At 40.2% G+C, this 20159-nt stretch overlaps 1 protein-coding gene across 4 annotated transcripts in view; it reads right to left on the bottom strand.

Moving 5' to 3' along the window:
• Positions 1 to 6922: 6922 nt before the first annotated feature.
• The window catches only part of ABHD5 (abhydrolase domain containing 5, lysophosphatidic acid acyltransferase), a 45967-nt gene continuing 32730 nt past the window's right edge, over positions 6923 to 20159 (bottom strand). For 3 of the 4 annotated variants that reach the window (XM_060162289.1, XM_060162293.1, XM_060162290.1), the window contains 4 exons: positions 16123 to 16277; positions 13279 to 13390; positions 8871 to 9057; positions 6923 to 8281 (listed from right to left, as the gene is read on the bottom strand). In XM_060162289.1, coding sequence (XP_060018272.1) covers positions 8192 to 8281; positions 8871 to 9057; positions 13279 to 13390; positions 16123 to 16277 — 544 coding nt within the window. In that variant the 3' untranslated portion in view covers positions 6923 to 8191. Of the gene's footprint in view, positions 8282 to 8870; positions 9058 to 12189; positions 12243 to 13278; positions 13391 to 16122; positions 16278 to 20159 lie in introns of those variants that run through there. The other variant, XM_060162292.1, reaches the window with a different exon arrangement.

Below are 20159 nucleotides of genomic sequence, written 5' to 3'. Positions count from 1 at the left end.
ATTTACCATTGTATATATGTGCCACATCTTCTCTATCCATTCGTCTGTTGATGAGCATTTAGGTTGCTTCCATGACCTGGCTATTGTAAATAGTGCTGCAATGAACATTGGGGTGCACGTGTCTTTTTGAATTATGGTTTTCTCTGAGTATATGCCCAGTAGTGGGATTGCTGGATCATATGGTAATTCTATTTTTAGTTTTTTAAGGAACCTCCATACTGTTCTCCATAGTGGCTGTATCAATTTACATTCCCACCAACAGTGCAAGAGGGTTCCCTTTTCTCCACACCCTCTCCAGCATTTGTTTGTAGATTTTCTGATGATGCCCATTCTAACTGGTGTGAGGTGACACCTCATTGTAGTGTTGATTTGCATTTCTCTAATGATTAGTGATGTTGAGCGGATTTTCATATGCCTGTTGGCCATCTGTATGTCTTCTTTGGAAAAATGTCTATTAAATGGTCTTCTGCCCATTTTTTGATTGGGTTGTTTTTTCAATATTGAGCTGCATGAATTGTTTATATATTTTGGAGATTAATCCTTTGTCTGTTGATTCGTTTGCAAATATTTTCTCCCACTCTGAGGGTTGTCTTTTCGTCTTGTCTATAGTTTCCTTTGCTGTGCAAAAGCTTTTAAGTTTCATTAGGTCCCATTTGTTTATTTTTGTTTTTATTTCCATTACTCGAGGAGGTGGGTCAAAAAAGATCTTACTCCTATGTTTTCCTCTAAGAGTTTTATAGTGTCCAGTCTTACATTTAGGTCTTTAATCCATTTTGAGTGTATCTTTGTGTATGGTGTTAGGGAGTGTTTGAATTTCATTCTTTTACATATAGTTGTACAGTTTTCCCAGCACCCCTTTTTTTTTAAATCTTTATTGGAGTATAATTGCTTTACAATGTTGTGTTAGTTTCTGCAGTATAACAAAGTGAATCAGCTATATGTATACATGTATCCCCATATCCCCTCCCTCTTGCGTCTCCCTCCCACCCTCCCTATCCCAACCCGTAGATGGACACAAAGCACCGAGCTGATGTCCCTGTGCTATGCGGCTGCTTCTCACTAGCTATCTATTTTACATTTGGTAGTGTATATATGTCCATGCCACTCTCTCACTTTGTCCCAGCTTACCCTTCCCCCTCCCCGTGTCCTCAAGCCCATTCTCTACGTCTGCGTCTTTATTCCTGTCCTGCCCCTAGGTTCTTCAGAACTTTTTTTTTTTTTTAGATTCCATATATATGTTACGGTATTTGATTTTCCCTTTCTGACTTACTTCACTCTGTATGACAGACTCTAGGTCCATCCACCTCACTACCAATAACTCAATTTCATTTCTTCTTATGGCTGAGTAATATTCCATTGTATATATTAGCACCACTTATTGAAGAGACTGTCTTTTCTCCATTGTATAGCCTTCCCTCCTTTGTCACAGATTAGTTGACCATAGGTGCGTCAGTTTATCTCTGGGCTTTCTATCCTGTTCCATTGATCTATGTTTCTGTTTTTGTGCCAGTACCATGTTGTCTTGATTACTGTAGCTTTGTAGTATAGTCTGAAGTCAGGGAGTCTGATTCCTCCAGCTCTGTTTTTTTTCCCTCAAGATTGCTTTAGCTATTCGGGGTCTTTTGTGTCTCCAAATAAGTTTTAAGATTTTTTGTTCTAGTTCTGTACAAAATGCCATTGCTGATTTGATAGGGATTGCACTGAATCTGTAGATTGCTTTGGGTAGTATAGTCATTTTCACAATGTTGATTCCTTCAATCCAAGAACATGGTATATCTCTCCATCTGTTTGTGTCATCCTTGATTTCTTTCATCAGTGTCTTATAGTTTTCAAAGTACAGGTCTTTTACCCCCTTAGGTAGGTTTATTCTTAGGTACTTTATTTTTTTTGTTACAGTGGTGAATGGGATTGTTTCCTTAATTTCTCTTCCTGATCTTTTGTTGTTAGTGTATAGGAATGCCAGAGATTTCTGTGCATTAAGTTTGTATCCTGCAACTTTACCAAATTCATTGATTAGCTCTAGTAGTTTTCTGGTGGCATTTTTAGGATTCTCTATGTATAGTATCATGTCATCTGCAAACAGTGACAGTTTTACTTCTTTTCCAATTTGTATTCCTTTTATTTCTTTTTCTTCTCTGATTGCCATGGCTAGGACTTCCAAAACGATGTTGAATAATACTGGTGAGAGTGGACATCCTTGCCTTGTTCCTGATCTTAGAGGAAATGGTTTCAGTTTTTCACCATTGAGAATGATGTTTGCTGAGGTCTGTTGTATATGGCCTTTATTATGCTGAGGTAGGTTCCTCTATGCCCACTTTCTGGAGAGTTTTTATCATAAATGGGTGTTGAATTTTGTCAAAAGCTTTTTCTGCATCTATTGAGATGATCATATGGTTTTTATTCTTCAATTTGTTAATATGGTGTATCGCATTGATTGATTTGCATATATTGAAGAATCCTTGCGTCCCTGGGATAAATCCCACTTGATCATGGTGCATGATCCTTTTAATGTGTTGTTGGAGTTGTTGGATTCTGTTTGCTAGCATTTTATTGAGGATTTTTGCATCTATGTTCATCAGTGTTATTGGCCTGTCGTTTTCTTTTTTTGTGACATCTTTGTCTGGATTTGGTATCACAGTGATGATGGCCTCCGTAGAATGAGTTTGGGAGTGTTCCTTCCTCTGCAATGTTTTGGAAGAGTTTGAGAAGGATGGGTGTTAGCTCTTCTCTAAATGTTTGACAGAGTTCATCTGTGAAGCCATCTGGTCCTGTACTTTTGTTTGTTAGAAGATTTTTAATCACAGTTTCGATTTCATTACTTGTAACTGGTCTGTTCATATTTTCTATTTCTTCCTGGTTCAGTCTTGGAAGGTTATACCTTTCTAAGAACTTGTCTGCTTCTTCCAGGTTGTTCATTTTATTGGCATAGAGTTGCTTGTAGTAGTCCCTTATGATGCTTCGTATATCTGCGGTGTCTGTTGTAACTTCTCCTTTTTCATTTCTAATTTTATTGAGTCCTCTCCCTCTTTTTCTTGATGAGTTTGGCTAAAGGTTTATCAATTTTGTTTATCTTCTCAAAGAACCATCTTCTAGTTTTATTGATTTTTGCTATTGTTTTGTTTCTATTTCATTTATTTCTGCTCTGATCTTTATGATTTTTTTCTACGTACTTTGGGATTTGTTTGTTCTTTCGCTAGTTCCTTTAGGTGTAAGGTTAGATCGCTTGAGATTTTTCTTGTTTCTTGAGGTAGGACTATACTGCTACAAACTTCCCTTTAGAACTGCTTTTGCTGCATCCCACAGGTTTTGGATCATCGTATTTTTGTTGTAGTTTGTCTCTAGGTATTTTTTGATTTCCTCTTTGATTTCTTCAGTGATCTCTTGGTTATTTAGTAATGTATTGTTACTAAATACGGTGATTTCCTAATCCTATCAATTCTCTGGCATTTAGTTATGATTCTTAAGTGAAAAACGTTCTCTTATCAGGTTAACCTGGTACACAAAGGAATCAGGATAAATACTTCATTTTTCCAGTTAATTTTCAAAATAGTAAGTTGGTGCCTAATAATCTCCAAAGATGACTAATAGATTTTTTTTAAACTATCATTATGACCTCATAGATTTTTATATATTTCATGTCAATTGTTATTCTTTTTGATGTTCAAATTGTTCCATCTTTGGCCAATGGAAGCCCCCTCTAGTTGACTCCTGGGTCCTTTTGACATGACCTTACTCTGATTGCTTTCTTGCTTTCAGACACAAGATGGTCTAGCCTCATCTTGTCCCTTCCCTGCCCCCTCTAATGGGACAGTCTTGGTGCTAGGGTATGCCTTGCCACTGACTTCTGATTGCTTCTAGGCCTTTTCAGTGGATAAAGCTATGCAACATGTATTTTTTAGGAAAAATAAATCACTGTATTTTGCTGGTACTTCCAACTGAAATATACAATTACAGGGTTTTTACTTAATTTTATTCTTGTATCTCTTCTTTCTTGTACTAAAAATCTTGGCTCTTACTTCCTTTGACTTAATATTTGCTTTATCATATGTAAATACATAGAGTTTCAAAAGGACAACACCAATATCATTGTTAAAAATAAAAATACTAAATGCAGTTTAAGTTTTCATTGTAGTTCACAGGATATATTCCATTAGGAAAGTGCAGACAAATGCTGGGCTTTAAAGTCGCTTGAAGTAATTGTTCTGTGAGTGGTTACACCACCAATTTGATGGATAGTTAAGTTTTAGTTTTAAGAGTTGATTTTTTAATTATAGAAAACACTGACAGGGTCCCAAAGTAAAAAGTATAAAAGAAGATACAGATCTAGGTGCCATCTCTGGCCAGCTCCCTACCACCACCCCTAAGGGAACTGATTTATTAGTTATTGATGTAATTAAACCTTCCATTTTTCTTTTTTTTTTTAACATAAGTAAATGCATGCTTGTTTTTTCATTTGTCCCCTCCTTTCTTACACAATCAGGTAGCACAACAAACCTGCTCTTCACTTTCACTTCCTATACTCTGAAGAGGACTCCAAGACAGCATTTTTTTTGGGGGGTGCGGGGGGAAGGGGCAGGAGTTCAAGATTGTTTTTATTTTCAGAGCCTGCAACAGTTGGTTAGCAATGCCAGCTAAGCTGGTACAATCCGAAGGCCATCCCACCTCCCTTTTCAGGCATTCAACTGGCAGAATCCTCACAAATAAGATTAGAGACCAACTGAGATGTGTCTCCATGTGTGTGGTTCTGCAGCCTTCATCCTCTTCCCTCCTGGAGATGCTCCCTCATTTTTTTTTTTAACAGCTGTGCAGTATTCCACTATATGTATGTGCCAGGTTTCTTCCATCAATCCCCTCTAGATGGAGATTTGGGTGGCTTCCACTCTTTGGCTGCTATAAATAGCACTGTAATGAAGATCTTTGTGCATACACCATCACATATTTTTACCAGTACACCTCAGATAGATTTTTAGAAGGGAGCCTGTTGGTTGAGGGATAAACTCATATTTAATTTTGATAGTTATTAACAAATTCCATCCACAGGGATCTGTACTTTCTGGAGAGCTTGTTGCCCCACTGTCTCACTAACAGAGTGCACTGTGTAACTTGGACTTTTCACAATCCAACAGGCAAGAAATGGTATCTCAGTAGTTTTAATTTGCATTTCTCTTTATTATGTGTATCCTCATATGTTTAAGAGCTATTTATTTGCAATTTATTTTCTATGAACTGTCTATATCTTATTTATTTGGTTGTACTGGGTCTTAGTTGCAACAGGCGGGCTCCCTTGTTGCGGCTTGCTGGCTACTTAATTGTGGCATGCGAACTCTCAGCTGTGGCATGCATATGGTCTAGTTCCCTGACCAGGGATCGAACCCAGGCCCCCTGCATTGGGAGCGCGGAGTCTTACCCACTGCGTCAGCAGGGAAGTCCCTGTTTGTATCTTTTTGCCCGTTCTTTCTGGTTCTTTTCAAAGTTTAGAAATTCTTCACATATTAGGGCTATATTATATTAGCCCTTTGTGATAAATGTTGCAAATATTTTTGCCAGTTTATTATTTACTTTTTAACTTTGCTTTTTTTGACCATCCAAATCTCTTTCTTTCAGTTAGATATAAACTCCTCCTTTTATTGCTTCTGGATATTCGGTCATAGGAATGTTTTCCCCACTCTCAGATCATAAAGGAATTCACCTATGTTTTCTTCCAGTTATTTAGAAGGTTTCATTTTTACAGTTGGGTCTCTAATCCATTTGGATTTTATCCTTCTGTACAGTGTGAGAAATGGATTCAATTTTACTGTCTTCCAGGTGTTTAACCACATTTGTCTCCACACCGTTTTTTAAGTCTTTTTCTCCACCAGTAAGATGATTCCTTTATCATATACTTTGACTTTTTCTCAATTTTTTATAGTATGTTATAGTATCTAGTAGTGTTATCCCTCCTTCCTTTATTTTCTGTAAAATAAAGTACATTGTACATAATGTACTGTTGTGGCCTCTCCCATTGCGGAGCACAGGCTCCGGACGCGCAGGCTCAGCGGCCATGGCTCACGGGCCTAGCCACTCTGCGGCATGTGGGATCTTCCTGGACCGGGGCATGAACCCGTGTCCCCTGCATCGGCAGGCAGACTCTCAACCACTGCGCCACCAGGGAAGCCCAGATTTTTTTTTTTAAAGAAAACATTTAGGACCCACTCTATTTTCAGGAATTCAAGGATTGGAACTTTCTGTGTTAGCTCAGTCTTCACAAAATTACATATACAATAGCCCAAGGTAAAATTCACTTTTTAAAAAGAATTATGGCAATATTTTTCAAAGAAACCAAAATTAGTTGTTAGGAAAATAAGTTCCACTTGACACCTGGGTACATCTTTTCCCTGAATCACTTGGCACATCTATGGCTAGAAGCCCCATCTAAGTGAAACTAGTAACCATCTAAGTGAAACTAGTAACTTCCCTCTAAGTTCTGAGACCACGTTTCCTGTGCAGAAACCCTCCTGTATGACTAAAAACTGTCATTCACCCAGCAAAGGAAAATTAAGAGAGACTGGAGAGTGTGTCAAATAAAAACACCAAAAATGACCCAAATTATCTGCACCACTTATAGGTTTGAATCTGGCCATCCAAGATACAAACTAAAAAAGTAAAGACTACTTTTATTCTCAAGGTAGAGAAATCTGACTTGGCTCTCCTGTTACCTTCTGGACTAACCTAGTCCATCCCACAACTGAGACAAATTGCTCACTGGGAAGCTACTTGTCATGCTTCAGTGAAATGTGCCTATTTTTGGGGCAGGGGAGATATTGTTGAAAACAGAACATTCGTCTTCCTCACAGTTAATCAACAGTGATACAACCTTACATTTCCTAACAACTAAAGATTTCCTAATCATTTTTTAAATGCAACAATCAAAACTATGAAGTCATTATTTGCTCTAGTTCACTGTTTTTATTTACATAACCACCTTTCTCCTAGACAACCAACATTAAGCAAAACATAAGGCAAAGATGACTTGCTGGTGACCATCCTATTCAACTTTCTTTTGTGGAGGGTCTTCTCAGTAGTAGCCAGTTACCACATGGAGCTTTTTCTCAGTTTCAGAGAAATTTTCCTTGTATTAAAAACAGCAAGAAAGTGCTACACTTGATGGTAGTAGTTACTGTCAAATAGTTCAATCAACCTTACAGAATTTTTGTAATAAAGTATGTAAGTTATTTAATCAACACAAAACTCTTAAAAAAACAAAACAAAACAAAAAAACCCCCAAGTACTAGCTAACTTCTGGTGCCATGAGATATAACAGCACCACCGATTTTTATATTTTAGTGGTAAAAATGTAATCCAGTTTTAGCACCCATCTACAAGAATTAGATGAAAATATATGATTTGGCTTACTGGAAGGTAACAGTCTTAATGACCCCTCAGTGAGGAAATCTGTTCCTTCTGCTGCATGCAGGCTCAAAGAAAAGAATAACAGTATTAATGGGGGAAAATAGGATAGACTTTTAGTTAAGGCTTTTCCGTACTTGAAATACTTAAGGATGGATCACATTTAAAACGGTGAACATGGCTTTGCAGCCTTAAATAGAAAACAAAGGAAAATCAGAAAAATCAATGCTAGAAATCAACTCCCATCTTTTTAACCAAAACCCTGTCTCAACACTCCATTTCAAAAATGAAGTGAAGCATTCTAAGAAAGTGACAAATTTTTACATAAAAACACACCAAATTTTGTTTAACTCTATCAGTTATTAGACATGGTATATATAAGCAAGGAAAATAAGGTGCACCTTTACATTATATAAAATAATGAAGCCAGAAATCACTTTTTAAAATTGGCAGTACAGACTGCAATATAAAAAATACTTGATATAGCAAAGTTAGATAGAAATAAAAATTTCAGTTGAAAAATTACAATATTTCAGTACAGCAGAGGGACAAATAACCTTTTATTAAAGCTACCAGATTTGGAGACTCTTGTACATGTTGATTTTGGAGAAAGGAAAGTCATTCTTCTAGAAGGCACTACCTGGTTTAAATGTGCTAGCAGCTTCATAAAGAAAACATAGGGAAAGTACAGTCAAGAAGACTGCTGGTTCTCATGTGAGATTCCTTACTCTCTGCATCGCAGACTGCAAATTATTGCTGAGGAACTGTATTACCCATGTGCATTTCCACGTCATCTGCAGTGTGCTCAGTCCACAGTGTCACAGATCTCCTTCACTTTCTGGTTAAAGTCTTCTGGTTGATCTGCATACACATAATGCCCTGCTCCGAGAATGGCCTAGGAAAGGAAAAGCAGTCAGATGGTCAGTGAGTAAAAGCATTTAATAAAACACAATGACACATACAAAGACACTTAGCAATGAAAGTGAGAACAGCTATATATAAAACATAAAAGAAAAAGCAATACTGATCTGTAGTAACTATTATATACTTCATTAAATAAAGGATCTGAGAATAAAGAAAAAATCCAGTGAACCTTACTAAAATTTTCATATGCAAAAATAACATTCTAAATTGACCTCTAACAATAGGGCCAACAGAAACACTGAACAAAGTAAGCATGTGCTGCCTTGGGAGGTGGTCGCAGTGCTATTGGACCTGTCTGTCCCTCTTTCAGTCTCTCCCACTGGGAGATGCTGTGGCTCTAGGACAGACAAGGGCCTAAGAATGGGGATTCGCTGTCTGGACATGAAGATTTGTATGGGTCAAACCCTGCCCCCGTCACGAGTGACAGCAGGTCTCTGACCAAAGCTGCAGGTATAGCTTAGATGTGAAAGCACAGGGATGACCTGAAATCTCACTGAAAGCAAAGATAATAGAACAGACTTCGCCTACAACTATAAGCCAAAAATAAACCACACACTTACTATAGTCTTCACATATGAATGTGGTCGTAATGACTGGATGCTGGTGCCAGAATTGCCATCTATGCAGGATCGGGCGCCATAGATGACCGAAACTGGAATGTCAGGGTGCATTTTACCAATTCGCTGCAGCATTGGTCTTTTTGCCCATCCATAAGGGACAGTCATATTTCTGAACGCAGTCTCACCACTGCGTTCAGAGGGAGAAAGGGAGAAAATCATATGTATGATTCTGGGGGATAAGTATGTATCACACTCCCACCTCTACCAAAACAGACTCATATTTAGCTTCTCCTCCTTTTAAGAAAAACCGCAGCATACATAGAAAATAATTTACTAGGAAATGTAAGGAACAAACCCCACAGAAGTTATATGCTTTTGTTAGATAAACAAGGATGCTTTAAACTCTAAAAAAACTCTTTAAAAAAATGATCATCTTCCGAATCAAAACATGCAACCCTAAGTCCCTATCATAAATCATCGAATTCCCGTGGGGACGGCTGAAAGATGCTTTTTCACTCTAACTTATTTACAAGGCAGCTTTTCCACATGTTCATCGCACCAGCATTTTACCTACAATGGCAAAACCAATACCAAGATAAGAACACATTCAGCTTAAGTATTCTTTGTGTATTGTTTATATTTAAAATTTTCTGCCTGTTATGATGTTTGCCATCTTTAAAAACCTTTCCGGCTGGGGAGAGACAGCCTCCTGGAGCTAGCCAATTCGTAGAGACAGCAAAGGACTCAACTGGGACTGCCTTTATATGCAAACTAACCAATCCGGAGCTGCAACTCTTCTGTCTGGCTTGCACATCCCCAGAGGCAATGTTCCTCTGCCTTAATCAGCCCAGTGCCAGGTGCCAGACAACTAGAAACCACCCCTATATCTTAGTGCCTACTCAAATTATTCAACTAGCAAATCCTACACTGCCTACCCTGCGCTGCCTTGCCTCTCCTGCAGAACCCAGTAAAGGCTCCTGCCTGGACTTTCCCTCACTCCTGTCTTCTGCCACCTGACCAAAATCTGGTGCATCCCCCCTGACCCTTCAAAGCATTCAGTGACCCCCTCTCTAGGACCTGTGAGTATACTAAACTTTGTTTTCTTGAGCCTGTCCTATGTCTTCTCTCATGGCCACAGCTGACTGACCGTCACATAAAATACAGAACATTTGGCAAACTCCTAGGACAGATCCATTCTGCCGTCATTTCTCTTCTTTCCTCGTACTAGGTGTGCTTCTGAACGGCCGTTTATGAATTCAAGTTCCACCACAAGAAAGGCAACACACTAGGATTACACAGGCACACGTAATCATGAAATGTGAGTAGGTGAAGGACAAACCACTAAGACCATGCAGGAAAACAGATGATGTCCCTGGAACAGGGCACTAAAAATTGTTGCAACAAGTCAATGAAGGGTGTAGACCTAAACCATCAGACCCAACTGCCTGGTGAGTCACAAAACATCAAACCCTTGGGGGACCCCCAAACCTCTCCAGCCTCCCTCACCTTTGGCAGAGAACCTCTAACCTACTTTATTAAAAAGACTGAGGCTACAGCTATACCTCAAGTGCTCTCAAGGCCTCAATTTTTTTTAATAAAGTAGGTGTACATATTCTCTGACAGAAGTGAGAGAGGAACAACAAAAAAAAAGTGAAGGAGGCTGTCTCTGCATCTCACCTCTCAGCCTTCCACCCAAGTTTCAGTCTTAGAAAGGATGAGGTACCACTTTTATATTTTAAAGTATGGTCTATGGCTAGAATTATCTGAAGCATTTGTTAAAGATGCAGCCCAGCACTAGTGAATTAGAGTCTTAGAGACAGAGTTCAGGTACCACTTTCTTTTTTTTTTTTTTTAATATTCAATGGTCTTCACTACAATTATTATTTTTTTTACATCTTTATTGGAGTATAATTGCTTTACAATGTTGTGTTAATCTCTGCTGTACAACAAAGTGAATCAGCTATATGCATACATATATCCCCATATCCCCTCCTTCTTGTGTCTCCCTCCCACCCTCCCTATCCCACCTGTCTAGGTGGTCACAAAGCACCGAGCTGCTCTCCCTGTGCTATGCAGCTGCTTCCCACTAGCTAGCTATTTTACATTGGGTGGTGTATATAAGTCAACGCTACTCTCACTTCGTCCCAGCTTACCCCTCCCCCTCCCCGTGTCCTCAAGTCCATTCTCTATGTCTGTGTCTTTATTCCTGTCCTGCCCCTAGGTTCATCAGAACCATTTTTTTTAGATTCCATATATATGTGTTAGCATACAGTATTTGTTTTTCTCTTTCTGACTTACTTCACTCTGTATGACAGACTCTAGGTCCATCCACCTCACTACAAATAACTCAATTTCATTTCTTTTTATGGTTGACGTAATATTCCACTGTATACATGTGCCACATCTTTATCCATTCATCTGTCGATGGATACTTAGGTTGCTTCCATGTCTTGGCTATTATAAATAGTGCTGCAGTGAACATTCTGGTACATGACTCTTTCTGAATTATGGTTTTCTCAGGGTATATGTCCAGTAGTGAGATTGCTGGGTCATATGGTAGTTCTATTTTTGGTTTTTTAAGGAAACTCCATACTGTTCTCCAAAGTGGCTGTTATCAATTTACATTCCCACCAACAGTGCAAGAGGGTTCCCTTTTCTCCACACCCTCTCCAGCATTTATTGTTTGTAGATTTTTTGATGATGGCCATCCTGACTGTTGTGAGGTGATACCCTCAGTGTAGTTTTGATTTGCATTTCTCTAATGATTAGTGACGCTGAGCATCCTTTCATGTGTTTGTGGGCAACCTGTATATCTTCTTTGGAGAAATGTCTATTTAGGTCTTCCGCCCAGTTTTGGATTGGGTTGTTTTTTTTGATATTGAGCTGCGTGAGCATCTTGTATATTTTGGAGATTACTCCTGTGTCCATTGATTCGTTTGCAAATATTTTCTCCCATTCTGAGGGTTGCCTTTTCATCTTGTTTATGGTTTCCTTTGCTGAGGCACCACATTTTTGACAAACTCCTCTAATAATTCTGGTACAGAACCCAGCACAAGAACTGGAGCTCTCATCATCATACTCCATTCTTGATCCTCTCCCTAATGACTGTAGGCTCTGTCTTCCAGGATCCTCCCAGCTCGTCAAGACTTTCAGGTTCTGTTTTCTCTACCGGTGCCTTGTACACAACATCCACAAGTAATTTTAAAAAAAAAGAAAAAGAAATACCTTTGCTTGGCCCTCTTGCTCCCTCTACTATGCTCTCTCTCATAATCACTGTCAAAATTCACGCAGACTCCCCTTCCCCTCGACCCTCACTTACTCCTCACCGCTGCAGCAGTGTTTCTCATGCTGACGCACAGACTTGAAGAAGTGCTGAGTAAAAGAAGGGTGCAATCAGCAAATGAACTTGAAAATGCTGCCTAGTATCTCCCACGCACCTGGGAGATTCAAAACCCTTCGGCTTGGGCTTTCCTGGTGGCACAGTGGTTAAGAATCCACCTGCCAATGCAGGGGACACGGGTTCTAGCCCTGGTCTGGGAAGATCCCACATGCCACGGAGCAACTAAGCCCGTGTGCCACAACTACTGAGCCTGCGCTCTAGAGTCCACAAGCTACAGCTACTGAAGCCCGCGAGCCTAGAGCCCATGCTCCACAACAAGAGAGGCTGCCGCAATGAGAGGCCCACGCACCACAACGAGGAATAGCCCCCGCTCGCAACTAGAGAGAGCCCGCATGCAGCAATGAAGACCCAACACAACTGAAAATAAAAAACAAACCAACAACAACAAAAAACCTTTGGCTTAAAAAACGGTTCTAAGAAGATCCATGGTACAGAAAAACATTCTTGTTTAACCCAGAACTCCTTTTTTGTAGAACATTCATACTCATTTGGGAATGCTGCTTTATTTGAAATTCTTCTTTCTCTCTCAACTCTGACCACCTTAACAAGATGCCCAAGACCAAGACTTCCCTCAACTATCCACAGGCACCTTAGGGGAAGAAAGTATGTCTGGCTTTTGTTTTTGTTTTTGTTTTTGTTTTGCGGTACGCGGGCCTCTCACTGTTGTGGCCTCTCCCGTTGCGGAGCACAGGCTCCGGACACGCAGGCTCCGTGGCATGTGGGATCTTCCCCGACCGGGGCACGAATCCGTGTTCCCTGCATCGGCAGGCAGATTCTCAACCACTGTGCCCTGTCTGGCTGTTTAATCTCTCATCAGAATCCAGTACAATGTTTTACATAGTAGGTGCTCCAGGAATAGATGAGTAAATTAAGAAGTGTTAGTCATTTAACTACTTGTCCTTTTAAATTTATTCATTTACATACTGATAAAAATCTCCTGGACTCTTCATATATTTTCAAAAAATAAAAGTCTAAAACACAAACACAGTAAATTTAGATAAACCTTACCTCGGAGTCTGGACATTACAGTGGTAAATGTATTCTGTCACAGTATCATCTGCAAACATTGAAGAATACTTCCGTTTGAAATCAGGCCTTAAACGCTGTACTAGACTTAAACCTATTTAATAGAAAACAAACATTTTAAATTATATGTATGTTTTAAATTATAATTTAATTTATATACAAATATAGAAGAGTTTAGTGTTTGCTTCTATAATGAGCACTACATGCTACATTACACATGTATTCAAATATATATTTTAAGTGGAAAAAAGCACAGATCCTAGAAACTGCTCTCCTCAAGTTCCCTAAGGAAAGATTAAAATAAGAATAAAAGTCTGTCATATGCTGACTTACTAATATGCTTTAGGAGCTCAAAAACAGTTGCCTAAGACTTGTTTTTGTAGGAAAATAAATTGTATTAAACAAGGGAGGTGAATAGGACAGCTCATACATAAAATTAACTTAATAATTTGTATTTCTTCCACAATTACAACACATTAGCATCTATATGAAGTGAATTGGTATATAAATATTTCTTGGGAAAATTAATTCAGAGTTTCTGCTTGGGACACTAGCAGAAGTCCCCGCTAAGTCCATCCACAGTGGCTCTCACGGTCCCACCCCTGAGGTGAGAGGCAGGGGCAAGGCCCCCAAAGCAAAGAGGATGAAGAGCAGGAACTTTTATCTGCTTACTGTTTTCCCTCGGGGACCCAGGGACTGGCCGGTTTCCCTCTCTGCTATCACTGCCCAATACTCTAGCAAGATCTTACTTCTTCACTGGCCCTGCCTTCCCATCTCTGAAGGAATTACACAGCTCCACCAAGAATTCTCATGATGCAGTGGACATTCTGCATCACCCTCACCACCATGTGCAAACAACAACGGGAGGCAGAGGACATGGCTTTAAAGGGCCCCTCCTAGGCTTCCTCCCTCCCCCATCATTATCTCCTAACTTCTTTTTATGCTTTACTTTTCCCATAATTGCTACCTGTGTAACTGTGATCAAGCAAAATCCACTTACATGTCAGGACTATAAAGCTCTTAAGCAGCTCATCAAAGGAGGACCAGGCACCTAAGAAGGCGTGGCTCTACTGGGGGGGGCGGTGAAAAGAGGCTACCTACACGAGTACTGAGGGCATGTAGTGTGGTCACCAATTCAGCCCCTGTGCCCTCTTCTCATTGCTGCAGTCCCGCTGCTCTCCCAAAGGGATGGCACTCAGGCAAGGGCGGGGGCAGGCCTGGACAGGGGGCAGCAGAATCTACAGTCACCTATGCAGCAGGTATTGCCTCACCCTCACCCACCCGCCACACCGCTATTCTTTTCTTGCTAAGAGAACCTGACTTTTGTGTATCATTTAGGCAGCAACGTTCCCAGGAAAGCAGGCCCCTCGCTCCAGCCCCTGGGAACAAATGATGATTGATCAGTCATAGAAATTTCTTCTTCTTTGCTAATGGAAGAACTAGGGGTGGGCAGAGACATAAGGGGAAGTCTGCTGGGGCTCCCAGGGAAGACGTCCTTCCCTGACAAAGAGCATCATGCTTTCCTTTCTTCTTGTTCGGAGAGCCTGTGAGATCATGCTTCCTGTCCTAGCAACCACTGAGGTAAAAGGTCAAGAGAATCACATACACAGACCCAAACCCTAACATCAAGGAGCTAGCTTTGGGAACAAATGCTAAAACCACCTGCTTCCAGACTGCTTGTTAAGGAAATAATAAAAGGCCTTCTGGTTTAAACCGCTGAGGTCTTCAGTCCCTTTCAGCCAAAAGCCCTCTTAACTGACACAAGCTGTAAGAGGGAAAGGCAGAGGTCCAGACCATCACCATCTGTGACAATGAGGGAAGGAAATTCCCTTGGCTGTGAGGCTGAGACAGAAGAGCTGAGGGTCAAATAACTTAAATCAGAGACTAAACTCAAAATATAACCAGAAACACAAATCAGGAGTCCCCCAAATCTTTGTGAGAAAGGATGACTTTTATCTTCTTAACACTCTGACATTACAGGGCAAGAAAGGAATCTGAGTAATGATACCTGTTATCCCACGTTTATCGGTCAGGTCAGGCTTTGTGACCTGTCAGCTGGACATCACTAACTGGCCAAAGGCTCCTCAACAGGTCACTGGGGCTAGCAGATAAACTCCCATGCCTGGGGCTAGCAGGTAAACTTCCCCAAGACACTACTTGCTTGGCTTTTTTCAGAATGTTCAAGGTCACCTAACCTCATCCTTAGCATTTCCCACCTCTTCTGCTTGCTAATTATCTGTAATGTTTACAATATAAAGACCCTTTTTAAAAAAAATAAATTTATTTATTTTATTTTTGGCTGCATTGGGTCTTCATTGCTGCGCACGGGCTTTTCTCTAGTCGCGGTGAGCGGGGGCTACTCTTCGTTGCGGTTGTGTGGGCTTCTCACTGTGGCGGCTTCTCTTGTTGCGGAGCACGGGCTCTAGGCACACAGGCTTCAGTAGTTGTGGAACGCAGGTTCAGCAGTTGTGGCTCATGGGCTCTGGAGCGCAGCCTCCGTGGTTGTGGAGCACAGGCTCAGTTGCTGTGGCATGTGGGATCTTTCTGGACCAGGGCTCGAACCTGTGTGCCCTGCATTGGCAGGCATATTCTTAACCACTGCGCCACCAGGGAAGCCCTGAAGACTCCTTTTTAAGGAGAGGAGCCTGGTTTCATTCACCTTTACGCATGGACTGGTACTTTTTAGAGGAGGAGGAGAAAAAGTAAGGTTCAGTTTTTTTGTTTGTTTTTAAGATTTTAACTAACAATGGTGATCAGCAAATACTCCTCTATTGCTATGTATAAACATTTTGCTTTCCTAGGATACAGATACAAGCAAGCACTCACCAAAGGGTCCTGCAATCCTGAGGCTGGCTAAAGGGTTAAAGGGAGTCAATGCTGCTCCCAAGGCTCTGATCCAAATTGGAATTGGTCTCTCTTCATCAGCAAGGTGTGGTCGCTCAGGAAAACCCCAAGGCTCCACTAAAATGAGATGACTAACCCTGCATGGGAAAGAACAGACTTCAGATCATTTGGCAAATTCACCCTAGGACTATAAAGAAATTACACGATTTATAAATAAAAATAGAATGAACTTCCTTCGAAAACCTTGCATTAAAGAAAAAACTAATGACTGAACAGGTTACATCATGCTCTTATTATGCATAAATTGATGAGATTTGGTAGGATTTGAGAGTTGTTATGGTAGAAAGAGGGCTTCATTTTTAATCTTTCTAAATGTGGAAAGTAACGGATGTGTGAAAGGGTATATGATAACTGGTTATTCTTGAGAAACAAGAAAAGACAGCATTTGTTGTTGTTTAAGCTACACTCTGGCAGATGATATAGATCACTGACCATTCAGAAAAATCCAATGGTTCCACGTATCTCATGGTTGACACTGCAGAAATGACTGGAGATTAATATTACACTCATAAAATGGCTTCGGACACCAACAATAGTTATCTCCTATGAACCAAATCTTTCTAAAAATTTATGAGGCATTAGCACTTTAGGTGGATTCAAAAGGACTTTGAATGAACGTTTGACAAACATGAAGATAATGTAACAATATGGGCTGAAATTATACCCTTAGTTTGGGATTTCAGTTTGGTGAACAGGAACACATTTACCCTATGCATAACATCATGATATACTGGCATTAGATTCTGTTCCTAATCCTTTCCTAATTTTCTTCTTTACTTCAAAGAGACAGAAAAGCTTCATTCCAAACTCATATAAAAATTGTTTCATGTCACTAATAGTTTTAATTTTTCCATCTTAGGAAGCATCTTTCTGATGAGGGAAAACCAGAACCATGTCCTTGTGATTGTATCACGGTATAACACATCATAAAGATCTTCAACAAAACATAAATGTCCTGACACAAAACGATATTCAACTGTAGCCAAAACAGTCAACAAATGGCAGCAAAAATCTCCCAAGGGTGAACCGACACTGATTCCGTGTCGGTCATAATCGAAATAGAAAGGTAAAAAAAACAGAACATGGGAACAGACAGCTATTATTTTCCCAATATAAGAAGTTTTCTTATTTTTGTCAGTACAGATAAGGATGAGTTAGTAATGAATCCTTTGCTCTGACTGCATTTTCTCAAACAGAAAGCTTCAGAGCACAGACCCAGAGCACAGAGCTCCAAGGACCCTTGGAGAATACTCAGCCCAATCTTTCATCTCATCAGATGAGAAGAAAGCTGAGATGTACTATGTGACTCACTCCAGAACCTGAAGCTAGTCAATGCAGAACTAGGGCTATGACCCTTATTTCCCAACCTCAGTGTACTAACAGATGCCAACAAGCCATCGGGCAGAAGGCTCTCTTTCCTAAGAATAGGCCAAGCAACATAAGCTAAACAGATTAGTAAAGGTAGGGCTTAACTCTTATCAACTCTAGGCCAGTCCTAACACTATACTCTAAATCTCATAGCATCCAGAAGATCTGTAGAATGTAACTATGAATCTGTGTGAAGGTATGTCAAATGTGAGATTTCCATATACTTAGAGTGACATCACTGCTTAAAAGTTTTATGAGACTATTTTCTAATAGTGTATGGAAATGGCGGTGAAAATGAATTTTTTTTTAAAAAAGTTATCTCTCATATTCTGACTGCCTCCTAAATTCCTATGACAGCCCACAGTGAGATTTGAGGGTTGGGGAGGGGGACACATGCCAGAGGTCTGAGTGGAATTAATGAAACAGCCACCTAGTTGAAAGCAGCAAAGATTCATTTCGGGGAAATAGCTGGTATTATTCACTACTGACTTACCTAAAGAGAAAAACGAACTCTTTATTAAAACATACTCTACAGGAAAAGATGATTAAATTTTCTTACAAACTTGTTATGGGATTTTGCCCAGTCTGCTCTGAGCTCTTACTGACCTGCTAACCCAAGAAGGGGCAGGACAAAGGAAACTTGAGGGAGGAAAGTCTCACCTATCTCTAGTTAACTGATGGTATTGTTTTTGCCTTAATTTTGGCTTGCCTTGTTTAGTATGGATCTATGAGATTTTAACAGGTTACACAGAGTATATATACAGGAGCAGATAACATTTTTTTTCTTTTTGAAATGGAGTAAATTGCCCCAACTGTTGTTTGAGCCTATGCCTTCAGCCTAGCACATGGTAGATGCTCAGTAAACATTTGGAATATTGTGCTTTTCCAGTTTCCTTTTGATCCTTATCTATAATGATGTACAAATTTTATAAAGTATAACCAGAGTAAGCATAGGAGTTAGTCCAGTCTGAATTTTTCTGGTCCCCTGGATGACATTAGAACACCACTGTTATTTCTCATATTAATCTTGCAGGTCATTACTCATTAGTGGGTAGTAAAATCCACTTACAGAGTCAGAGCCAGTCTGTTTTTTAATAAAATTGTATAATTTGGAATAGAAAAACGTATCATATAACAAAACTTTTGTTTCAGACACACACATAATCATTACTGAGGGTTGTAGTCAAAAAAGTTGGAAAACAATTTTTTAAAAGCTCTGCAACAATGTCTAAACTGTAGTTATATATCATCTGCCTCCACTTGTAAAAAACCTCAGAAAATAACTGTCGCTTATTTTTGCTTGTAAGGATTTCAAATGAGAGACCATGCAAAGCACTTAGGCTGGCGGCTCTCAAATAACAAATACCCAGTAAATGCTAGCTAGTTATAGTAGCAAATACAGGAAGATTACTAGAGAATAATTCATTCTAGAAGCATGGGAAGACAGTGGCTGGGACCATGTAAGGAATGAGTAATTTAACTTTTTTTATTCTTCAGAAAAGCTTTATCACAGGCTTTGGCTCACACTCCTTATAATCCTGCACCAGACCAAGTTCCCAGGCTATCTTCTCACCTGCTTCTCTAGTAAGAAGATTATCTCCTCATTTGCTAGGCGCTATTTAGTTTTAATGTATATCCAAACTCATATACTAATCCAGACTCGACCCTCTAATATCCCATAGAGGATAGCCTGATGGGATTGTTAGTTCACATCTAGGCTTAAGGAACGGGTCTAGCCAGACAGCATGTGGGTCATCCTATCAGACATCTTTATCAAGAATCAGAGGCTAGGGACCTCCCTGGTGATGCAGTGGTTAAGAATCCACCTGCCAATGCAGGGGACACAGGTTCAATCCCTGGAAGCCCGGGAAGATTCCACATGCCACGGAGCAACTGAGCCTGTGCACCACAACTACTGAGTCTGCACTCTAGAGCCCGCGAGCCCCAACTACTGAGCCCTCATGCCACAACTACTGAAGCCCAAGTGCCTAGAGCCCGTGCTCCACAACAAGAGAAGCCACTGCAATGAGAAGCCCGCGCACCACAATGAAGAGTAGCCCCCACTCTCCACAACTAGAGAAAGCCTGCGCACAGCAATGAAGACCCCCTCCCCTAAAAAAAAGAAAGAGAAAAAATAAAAGAATCAGAGGCTAATGCAAACTACAGGAAAAACAAAGAACCAGCAAAGCAGGAACACAAGAAGAGCTCATCAGTATAGAAACATAATGAAGCATTCTTCTCCAGGTTAGTCATTACAGTAGGTCTTGAGTTTGAAGATGGTGAGCAGATTACAGCCTACAGGGCAAAGAGGTAGGTAACACCTGCTCCAACATTCTGGGACAGCTGAGTCTAAATGCTAACAAGTCTATGGAAACCTGACTTTCACAAGACTTAAAGTCAGCTACCAGCCAGAAATAATACAACAGGAATGACCAGACCCAGAACCAAAATGTACAAAGGAGTTTACAGGACCTACTAAGGAACAAGGAAAAGGACCAGAAAGAACTCGAGTCAGTGCACAAATGAGGCATTCTCAAAAAGAAGTTAGCCCCAGATAGTTCCCATTGGTTCCAAGCCACTGAGGGGAGGAT

The sequence above is a fragment of the Lagenorhynchus albirostris genome, chromosome 10 (genome assembly GCF_949774975.1).
Source record: "Lagenorhynchus albirostris chromosome 10, mLagAlb1.1, whole genome shotgun sequence".
In the NCBI taxonomy this organism is placed as follows: domain Eukaryota; kingdom Metazoa; phylum Chordata; class Mammalia; order Artiodactyla; family Delphinidae; genus Lagenorhynchus; species Lagenorhynchus albirostris.
This window is presented reverse-complemented; position numbering and strand designations above follow the sequence as displayed.